Source organism: Prosopis cineraria, unplaced genomic scaffold (genome assembly GCF_029017545.1).
Source record: "Prosopis cineraria cultivar Desert tree isolate PC_DT_omini unplaced genomic scaffold, ASM2901754v1 PC11, whole genome shotgun sequence".
Lineage (NCBI taxonomy): Eukaryota > Viridiplantae > Streptophyta > Magnoliopsida > Fabales > Fabaceae > Prosopis > Prosopis cineraria.
In genome coordinates, this window is record NW_026555342.1 from 43,318,764 (window position 1) to 43,330,814 (window position 12,051).

The window sequence follows — 12,051 nt, forward strand, 5'->3', positions numbered from 1 at the left end:
TCATCATTGCCTGCCTACATTTGCTTATTCACTTTCTTCTCTTTTTTTTCGTTCTTCTTCTCCCCTTTAAGTTTTGGTGGCAATCGTGGGTTGGATCCTATCAATTCCCTGTCTCGTTCATTTCTTTATAAAGGTTTTTTTCCCCATTATTTTAATAATTTTTTAAGAAAAATGAAATGATGAGATTTGATTTGCACGATTTGTATATTTGCATTCTTGAATATCTGCAAGAGATCCGGATCGGCACGCAACATATATACCCATTGTACTTCTTGAATTAGTTCTCTATTAAGATTGTTCAACTGCATGTTTTGTGTAGGTTAGAGTTAGTGTTGGAGCACATTTTGTGCTCATCAATCACCCTTCAAATAATCTTGATTGTCTAGATTCAGATTTAAATATTTTTTTTATTTTTTTGAATAAAAAATTATAAAATTTAATAAATCTATTAATTATCAATATGTATAATTCATATTTAATTAGAGTTCAAATTTAATATTATTTTTTTACAATTTTTATAAATTGATTATATACATTTACTTTGAAATGTTTAAATATGACAGTATAATAAATTAAAATTTTTGAATCTGAATAGTATAGGAGAAATTTATATAATTAATTTATAAAAATTGTAAAAAAATTAATATTAAATTTGGATCGATTTGATTAAATGTGAACAATACATATTGATATTAATAAATTTATTCAAAATTTTATATATAAATTTTTATTTTTAAAAAAATTAAAAAAAGTTCTTAAATTTGGACCTCAAAATTATTTCAGAGGCATGTGGTCATCACCTCTAATTAGCACGGAATAGAGCCGAGAATAAGAGTCGAGCCTGAAGGTCCTATTTTAATAAAGGTTTAGGCTTTAAAAATTAATTTTTTTAAAGTAATCGAGTTTGAGGATCTAGTCCTAATAAGTCCTGTGAAAAAGAATTTTGGCCCAAGCGACCCTTTAAGCCCTAATATATGGGGTTATCTTATATTTACACACACACACACAAACACACACACGTATGTATTTAATTAATAATGACACAATTTGATTAATATTTATTGTAGGTAATGAAGAAAAAGTTGAAGAGATAATTTACATTAAATCTCCACCTCCATCTTTAACAAGTGAATATACATATGAGGGATTTGATATTTTATTTTTAGATGATGATAAGGAGGATTTATATTTACATTGATAAAAATTTTAATCTTTATTTTAAATTTAAAATTTTAAATATTTTTTGAATTTTATGTGAGATTTTAATTTTTTTTATGTTGTATTTTAAAATATTATGTTTAAATTAAAATGCTGGATTTTTTTCAAAAAAAAAAAAAGCTTAAGGGCTTAGCCTTGAGTCCCATAAATAAACATTGGATCTTATAATTAAATTAAATTTTAGGTTGCCGGGCTCATAAGAGCTTGAGCCCTTAAGAACTAAACCCGCTCTAATTTTCACCTTTAATACTAAATGTGCTCTCATTTAGAGTTATATCTCCTTCATTTACTGAGTCACTAGTTTGTTTCAAAATCATATAAATATACATATTTAATTTGCACCTGTAGTGCTGGTTTTGGGACGCTCGCATAATTTAACTTACCTGAATTTTTGCATGTCAATACACACACACTCACACGCACATATTTACAAATGCCTGTGACTTCAGCCTAGGATGCTTCTTGTTCTACACCTATATGCTATAGTATCAAGGTCTTTAAATATATAAATATATATATATATATATATCAACTTGATTATGAAGGATAATTAATCTACGTATATAGGCATAATACTTCATAAGTTTGAAGGATCTTGCTTTAATTACATATGCTTCATTATTACATTTTTACAATGCCGTTCACCTTGATTTACTCTATTTACCATAAAAAATCTTAGCCAATTATTATCACATATCGCTTGGGAAGAGTCAGTGTCAATATAAAAGAATACTTGAGTTATGAAATTTTTTTTCCTTTTCTTTTTGAGTTTGATATATATATATATATATATATATTGGTTTTAGACAAGCAATCAAAGGAGAGATTATATTATTTTGCTTTAGATGATCAAATATTACATGATGGAGGGTCATGCATGCACCCTCTAGCTCTCATTACTAAATGCATAATGAACAGTTTTTGATGGAGTCATGCGCAGATATGCACAAGTGCACATGACTTGATATAAACTCAACTTTTTTTTTTTTAAAGGAAAAATAAAATGATATGGGAAGAAAAGGGTCAAACGGGACAATTTTACCATTCAACATTAAATCTAGGAGGATTCTGGATTTACTTTTGATAAAATATTTTATTTTTATTTTTAAAAATGATATAATATCATTATTATTGTTAATAAAAGTTAACTTTAATTATTAATTAATTTAAAAATTTTAAAAAATGAGAAAAAATTATAACAAAGACCTAAAATTACAGAAAATTATCAAAAAAATTATAGGAAAGGCTAAAAAATTTTCTTGATCATTTTCTATAATTTTGAGGAATTTTTTGTTGTTGTAATCTTGTGGTCAATTTATGGTCAAAATTAACATATATTAATGGTGTAAGCAAGATTGCATTGTTTTTAAATTGAAGGAAAATATTGCATAAAAAATAAATTTAGGGTTTTAGATAAAATCAACCAATAATTTAATGGTAAATTTACCATTTAACTCATCCAAAAATCATATAGGAATACTGTATCTGACCATGTGCTCCACGTGACCGTCCGATCAGGCATGAAATTAAAATGATTAGACCATTTTGAAGTACTTTTTGAAAAAAAAAATACTTTTAGTCCTTATATTTTTTTTTTTTTAGGTTTTGATATAGATTTCTATGCTTTATTTTTAGTGTTTTATGTTTCTATATTTTCTTCTGTCTACAATATTGATTTCTAGATTTTCAGAATGATGTTGATGTAGCGTAAATAGTGTTAATAATGCTCATATGTCAATTAATACCATTTGTCACAATAATGTTTATATGGAATTATTTAATAAGCAAAAATTAAAGAAAATCTATATCAGATGAAATAAAAAGGTAATAACTTAGACATTTTAAATGATCAATGAAACGCATAAATTTCATGTAGACTTTAAAAAAAATGCCTATTAAAAATTTCATATCAGTATCAATTTGATAAGTGAGTACAAAATCAATAGTATTAATTGATATGTTAATATTATTAATACTCTTTGTGCCATGTCAATGTTTCTTTAAAAATATAGAAACCAATATTGTAAATGGAGAAAAGTATAGGGGCACATAACATTGAAAAAAAATACAAGTACCTATACTAAAATTCAAGCAAAATATTAAATTTAAAAATAATATTTTCCTTTTTTTTTACTGTTATTTTAGTAATAATTTTTTTATTCAATTTAGAAATTAACCCAAGTCCTGTAATTGGCATACCTATTTTTACGCGCTCTCTCTCTCTCTCTCTCTCTCTCTGCTTTTTTTTTTTTTTACTCGTTAATATATTAACATTCACAATTCTTTCGTTTGTCCTTATCCTTCTCAGAAGACCATCATTTTCCCCACCATTCATGGGACATAATCAATTGTCGATCGATTTTACCAACTGGTTTTTACAAGTGAGCAAGCACAATAAATGAATATAATCAACCTCGGGATTTTCTTTTGCTGGCTTTAGAGGTTATGATCATGGTGTTCCAAGCAAAAGGCAAAACTGTGCAACTTCTGGCAATTGTTTAAAATCCTCCATAGCCAAAAGGATCTGCTTGCAAGGTAAGGAATATGAACGAGGATACAAAAACAGAGACTTTTTATTTCTATTTTCTAGTTTCACTCCTCTCTTCTTACACACTGCTTGCACCATAAAAACCAGAGATTATGAGCCTCTAACATACTTTTCTTTAATGTTTTTTTGTTGTAACATTTCAACTTTTCATTTTTTTCTTTAAATTATTAGTTTTTATACAAAATAAGAGATATTTAATATTTTGAAATCTCAAAATGGTAAAATTTTATATTTTTTAATTATTTAAATAAAAATATCACAAGCACACCTTTTTATTTTTAAACCCAAAACGGTAAAGTTTAGCATTTTTTATGATTTTTTAAAAATAAAAATGTGTAATTGTAATATTTTTATTTAAATAATTATAAAAAATATAACATTTCACTGAAGATTTTAAAATATTGAAATATCTTTTATTTTATATAAAAATTAATAATTTAAAAAAGAAATTAAAATATTAAAACATTATAAAAGATATTAAAAAAAGGTATATCAGAGGTGACTGACTCGGTCGGTATATTATTTGCTCATTTTTCAAATTTGATGCAACGTCAAAGACTCATGTCAGTGAATTATTGAAGCATAAATTGCTGGAATTTCGTGATTATTTCAACAGTAATTTTTTCTCCCGTCTAAAGTGCTCTGAGCAGCGCAGCGTGCAAACTTTAGAGGCCTTCTCTTATTGTGCTATAACAAAGATTAGCAACTTGTAATGATGTTTTCCACTGAAGAAATTGGCAGAGTCCTGACAAGATTATATAATTAAATATATATATATATATATATATCGTATACTATGATTTTAGAAAAAAATCATGAAGGAAAAGAAATGGCCCATTTCAATTATATAATAAAGTTCATCAAGCACAGTCCATAGGGACCACAATCATCACCAAAGCCTCAGTCCCATTTGAGTTTGTCTGACTATTTACATAGATTCTGTTTCGAGGTCTTCTATATATAAAAACACTTGTCAGTATTCCACAAACTACTCCACATATTCTTAATTTCTTCTTCCCTTTCACTTCCATGGCTCTCTTCTCAAAATTCTTCTCTTTTCTGTTCTTCACAGTACTTTTCCTGTCTCTGCAAATCCATGCCAGAGACAGTCAGTTCTTCAGCAAAGTAACACATGCCAACGACAATAATATTAATGGGATCAAAGAAACTGATCTCCCCAGCAAAGAAGAAGAACCAGTGAACAAGCAGCCAGGGCAAGAGCCTGTCTTCGTCCCTGAGGCTCATGACAGCTATGGCCTCTACGGCCACGAGTCCGCCGGCCAGTTCCCTCCGGCCACCACCACCACCACCACCATGACGCCGTACCCGCCGTACAAGACTGAGTCTGAGGAGTACATGATGAGCAAGTATCCAAACAATAAGTATTATTCCTACTACAACAGGGATGCTTATAACACAAACTACTAAAAGGATGCTTATGGCAAATTGGCAATGATCTGGACAATACAAGGCACACAGAAGGAGGATACGAGCCTGTAATGTCGAAGAATCCGATGACAAGGAAGAAGAACCAGATGTTCTATAACTGCAACAATGGCGGATATGATGATAGGTATCACCACAATAATGGTGAGAGGCAATGAATGAGTGATACTAGGTTTATGGAAGGTGGAAAATACTACTATGAGAATAATAACTCCATTGAAGCATATCAGAATCAGGGGTTTGAGGGTAACGCAGATGAGTTTCAGCCTTGAACTTAGTGTGTTTGGATTAAAAATAATTCACAATTGAAGTTGGAATCAACAGAGTTAGTAAATCGAGATTAAAAAAAAGGTCAGCAATTTTAATGTGATTTATATTTGAATAATATTTATTAAATTAAAATTTGTTTGGATGATTTAATTTAAAAATTAATTAAAATGTAATATGATAAAAATAGACATAAACTTTGTTATATGTAAATATATTTTGTAACTCATTTGGTATTTCTAAGAAAAATAATAAACTTTAAATTATATTTTTTAAGAAAGACAGAATTAAAAAATCTAAAATACATTGGTAAATAAAAAATCATAATTTTTAAGCAAAAAGGTAGAACGAAATGATAAAATAAATTTATAGATTAAAAATTAATTATTGATATTAATATTCTTTTGATATAAAATATAAAATTAATAAACATTGAATAATACTAAATTAAAAATAATACAATTTGATTTTTAGACTTTATACAACATACATAAACAATCTCACATGATTTGTATCATATATAGTTTTTTTATTCTTTTATAAAAATAAATTAAAAATTACAGTTAATTTTTCCTTCATTTTTTTTGAAGAAAAAATAAACAAGAATAAAACATCTGATCAGGGCTTCCCCCGTCTAAATCTGAAAAAGATTGCAAAAATAATGACGTTTGTATTCTAATAATTGGAAGAGAGGAGGAAAGAGAAAAATTTAACATTCATTTGCCTCGTATAATGTGCAATGCACTCACCTTCATCATAAGCTAAAGTTTTAAGCCAATACCTGAATGGCCTTTTGAAGTAAAAGCTGTTTTGAATTTTTTTCATTCAAACATATTTTTAAATCACTTAATGAATTTTTACTCTTCAAAACAAAGGTTAGAACCCCTGAAAAACTTATTCAGTGGTAATCCAAACATAGTAGATCAGTGATAAGTTACATTAGAGAGGATAGGGTTAATTTGTGATGATGATTTCTTCGTTAAAACCTACTGAATCATGATCTTGGATCTGCCCAGTTTCTGTGTCGTTCATGATATGGAAAAGTTATGAAGCATGAGAGCACATGTGTGTCGTTTCTGCTTACAGTGATAATGCCAAGTCAAGCTTTGCCTAGTTATTCGTTTTCTTTTGGTTTTAAACTTTCTTTGCTTGTTTGCGTTGCTGTTTTCAAATTAAATTAACCAACCTGTCATTATACTTATCTTTTTCTATAATTAGAATTGGAGAAAAATTTAATTAAATAACAAAATTAACTAGTTGCTCATCTTGGCTGGCCCCACAAAATGAGATTGCCATCATTTTTAGTTAGAGAATAGGATTATTTGTTAATCTTGTAATTAGTTGAGATATAGATAGGATTGAATTTGTCCTTTGTAAAGCACAAATATGCCATATTCTTTGTATACGTGTCTCTATCAATGAAAGGAGCCTGCCTCCACAACTTCGTTTTGAGCATTTCATTTTTCTTGTCTTTGATTTTATTATCATTTTTGAACGCTTTGGGAGGGAGAATTAGGCTATAAAAGTTGAGTGGTGACTTTCCTTTTCAAGGTTAATGTTGTTTTGCATCATGCTCCCTCTCGTCCTTATCATAAAATATTTTTAATTACTTCTTGGAACTAAGTAAGAACTAACAATATTTAACTCATTAAATATATTTTAATTAAAGTGAATTTTTTAACATTACCTCTATTAAAAATAAAAAAAAAATACACACATATACATAAATCATAAAATTAAATTTACAATTGGTGTAAAATTAGAAAATGATAATATAATAACCTTCCATGTGTCTCATATTATATTATGTTAAAGTGTATTTTTGATTCTCTAATTTTATAGACAGTTTAATTTGGACTCTTAACTTTAAGAGTATATTTTCAATCCTCTAATGATAACATTAATTATTTTTTGTATCAATCATTATTATTTTTTTAAAAAAACTTAACATATCAATATTTGAAAATGTTTTATCAATATTTAAAAATTTAATATAAAAACTTTTTATAATAAAATTAACAATATTAAAGTTAAAAAACTGAAAAGATACTTTTTAAAATTAAAAAATTAAAATAAAAAGTTATATAAAGTTAATAGATTAAATATATACTTTAATCATTATATTAGTAAGGATTGAAGAATTATAGTAGAAATTGTCCTGTAACAAGGACATAAGGTATAGTATTGGACAAACTGGGATTGTGTTAGTCAAAGATTATGAAGTAAAGCAAATTTAGTTGTCAAGATCATCATACAGCAATTCATCAAGTAATAATTAAAGAGAGATACATAGAAGCAGTTGTGAATACACATTTCGGGAAAAGAAAAGAGATTTCAATTTATCTAAATTTATAATTCCAAACTTGTAACGGATACAATTGAAGATACATACACACACACTCATATAGTGATGGATGCAATTTGATAAAAAGAATGAGATATCAACTAACCTAGATCCTATTTAACAGTGTTGCCTATACAAATGAAGAAGAAATAAACATATTGCAAAGTAAATTTAACAGTGTTTAAACTTAACAGTCCCTTAAGGAATACAACAATATTCCAGTTAAGATCTTAATTATTGTGAATAAAAAATAATTTTTTTAAAAGTAAATTATTAACAAAAATAATTTTCTATTGTAACAAGAGTATAATGATTCATTTATTAAAAAAATATGCTTAGTTGTAATAACTATTATAAATATTATATGATTATATGAGTGAATGTCCATAACTCCTAATACTTAGGATTCTTCATCTCTTATAACTTCCTAATAAATGACTTAAAAGGAGTTTCTCAAAGTTAATGCCTTATAACCTCTAAAGGTTACATACTATGCTATTATGTCATTCGTTATTCATTTGTAACATTAAGGTTAGGCTTTAATAATTGAATATCTATAAATAGAGGCCATGTACAAAATATTGGGCACTCAAATGAATAAAATATACTTCCTTGTTTTCTCTTTCAATTCTTACCTTGCTATTCTCTTTTTTCTTCTCTCTCTTTCTCCTTATTTTTCTAACACGTTATCAACATGAATTGGCTTTGAAAATAAGGTATATGTGATTTTAGTTAGATTAATGTGTTTTTTATAGTATAACTTTTATATTATTGTTCTATTAACATGCATGGTTATGTTGTTTACATATTTACTACATTATATTTTATTGTTTTATTTTCTTATCATTTTCTTTTCTTAGCTACAAAGTGATTCTATATTTTTCCATTTTATACATTTGAAAATAATCATATAATTAGTGATTTAATTAAATCAAGTCTCACTAATCATTCATTGTTTTATTTTTTATTATTTGTTGTTCTATATTTTTATGAAGATTGATATATTTATTTTTCTTTCTTTATGTTTATGTATTTGATGTCATTTTTTTTCATCCTCCACTAAATTAAAACTATATATACATATTATACATTTTGTGTTTGTTTATATGTGTGTGTGTGTATATTGATCAATTTATGTTGTTAATATAAATTTCTTTATTTGTTAATATCATATAAATTGTTTGCTTTATTGATCAATTTATTTTCTTTATTGCATTTCTTTATCTTCATTATTTATTTGTTTAGTAAGTTTTGTTGTTTATATTTGCATTTCTTTATATTGTGCCTTAGTATTAATTATATTCTATAATCTATCTATGGTTATTTATCATTTTAGTGTGTGTGTGTGTGATTTTTTACTATAATATTTATTTATTAATTTTGTCATAACTCTAATTGTTATTATTATTTTAGTTTGAATCATGGAAAATTTTACCAAACTTGAATTTACAACTCTTGATATGACAAGAAAGAATTATTTGTTATGAGTGTTAGATGTTGAAATTCACCTAGATGCCAAAAGTTTAGGAAATGCAATTTTACTTAGAAATAAAACATAGTTAAGATAAGGTTAAGGTAATAACATTTCTTGTTATCATCTTCATGAAGGGCTAAAAGTTGAATACTTAACAGTAAAAGATCCATTAAAATTCTAGATTAATTTGAAAGAAATGTATGATCACCAAAAAATGGTAATTTTACCTAAAACTTAATATGAATGGATGCATTTGATATTGCAAGATTCTAAAAATGTAAATGAATATAATATATCATTTTTTAAAATAAATTTTTAATTAAAATTATGTGGTGAGAAAATAAATGATGAGGGCTTAGTGGAGAAGACATTTTTAACTTTTCGCACTTCAAATGTGCTCTTGCAGCAATAATATTGTGAAAAAGGTTTTTAAAAAGTATTTTGAATTAATTCCATATCTTCTTGTGGTTGAATAAAATAATGACTTGCTAATGAAAAATCATCAAATCTGTCCTACTGGATCAGCTCCATTCTCTGAAATGAATATGACTATACATGGTAATTACTAATTACCATAGTTGCAATCACAGTTGTGGCCATAAATGTGGTCGTGATAAGGGACTAATTATTATCCTAATACCCATCAAAAGAATAAAAATAATGAAGGGCACGGTCCTTTAAAAGCTATTGAAAATTAATGTTATCGATGTTGTATGAAAGGGCATTGGTGATGCACAAAAAATGTTTCACCACAGCTATACGGGTCAAAGTGCAATATGTTAGTATGTCAATGTTGATTCCATAAAAAATCAAGCATAATAACAATTAGGTAATAAAGTTTCATTTTTGTCCACATTACACAAAATCAATTAGAATCGATTGATCAAGCAAAATTAAAATATGAAATGAATAAAATGCAATGAGATTCCTAAGCCAACAACTACAAATGTCTAAGGAAACTTAGAATCACTAATCCCTTACTAGCTTTATAGATATTACTTTTACCCAATTAATTATTTTTAATGCCAATTTTGTTAATCTAAAGTATTGGTAGCTATAAGGGCCTTTCGAATCTCAAATTGCCCTATCTCAAATTAGTTATGACATTTCTAACATAATTATCTAAGAGGCAACTTCAATTCTAACTCATTCTAATTTAATTATATGGAAAACTTAGGTATATTTGTATCATAATTGCAAATTAGATAATAATCTAATCCTATATTACTCAATTTAAGGGTCTAAATGAGATTCTCTTTTGTCAAGGAAAAACCCCTATGCCCAAATTCATATTTAACGGTGGCCAAACATTAAATAAATAATTAAATGTAAGATTAAGCAACCAAACTCAATATTAAGCATAACTAATGGGTAAAATAAGCTTTTATCCACCAACAAATTCATAGTTACTCTAGGTCAAATAGAATTAGCCACTAGCAAGCATAAAATATCAAAACTCAACAAAATATACATCTAAATGAAGAGAAAAGGGAGAAGAAAGCTTAGAAAGGATGATTTTTATCACAAATTGCAAGACCCAAGTGTTCTCTAAGCTTCTTCAACTCTTTCTCCACCTTAGAATGCTCCCTAGACATGCAAATGCTAGTTGAAGATGAACTAGAATAAAAATGATGGCCATAAACCCTTAAAACAATATTTTAAAGTGAAGCTATGTGTTTTGCTAAAAAATGATCTGATATTACAACCTCCAAAATTGGTGTTGTAGCATCACTAGGCAGAATTTAATTTCTTGTGGCCTTTAAAATTATCAGCGTTGGGCCCATAAATTGGGTCTTTCTATATGAATAAAACCTAAATTTAATACCATAATTGATTCAATAACTTCTACGATTGTCTTGAACTTTATTTACCTCCAATCTTACAAATAATTATCCAATTAATCACATGTTTGCTAATTAATTCTACAAAATGACTTCTAATTGCATTACAAACACTATTAAATTCATTAAAATATTGGAAGTCATCAAACCCCCATACAGAAACATTAGCTTGTCCTCAAGTGAAAGAAAATCACTATACAAAATAGTCAAAAGAAATTGTGAATATTATAAAGTCAAATACAATCCAAACTTTCAAGAACTTAGTCTAACTAAAAACCTTTCTCCCCTTCAAAAAAAAAAATTAACAAGGTAATTAGTTAAGACAAGATAATCTTCAACAAGATGTCCCTCACTAGTTAAATGTTTTCACTTTGCACTCAAGGTGTTTACAGGTTAGTGTTTCACTCAATTCCATCTATTGCAAATAATCTACCATAGCCTTGTTTCTTATCTTAATCTCTGCTTAATTATGCCAATGTACACAAAAATCAAAAGGATTTTTCAAAGGTTGTAATGTCAAGATATGGTGATGAAAGGAAATTATTCAAAAGGACAAAATTACATACTCTATTTAGTGCTAAGCATCTTAAATGAAAAACAAAAATTGAAGGACAACCACTTTTAATTACAAGAGGATTGATAAGGATGAATATTTTTTTCAAGAAATATTTTTTTATTTACCATTTTTTTTAAAGTTTCAATCTATTCTCTTCTTTTGTTATCTGTTTTTTTTTTCTTTTTTCTTTTTTCTCTTGAACCACTTTTTAAACCCCAACTAAATTCTAATTCCTTCATTTTCTTTCATGAATGTAACACTTAGCACTTACCAAAGTAATAAGCGGGAATAAAAATGGATGAAAGTGGGTAAATCTTAGCAAAAAGGATAATGATTTTTTTTAATAAGGCCAAGGCT

General features: G+C 27.0%; 1 protein-coding gene across 1 annotated transcript; it reads left to right on the top strand.

Moving 5' to 3' along the window:
* Positions 1–4,761: 4,761 nt before the first annotated feature.
* LOC129284766 (protein E6-like) lies at positions 4,762–5,586 on the top strand. The gene is given in 2 exon segments (XM_054920227.1): positions 4,762–5,212; positions 5,215–5,586. Coding segments are annotated over 2 exon segments (573 nt in total). The 5' UTR covers positions 4,762–4,795; the 3' UTR covers positions 5,371–5,586.
* The last annotated feature ends 6,465 nt before the right edge of the window (positions 5,587–12,051 follow it).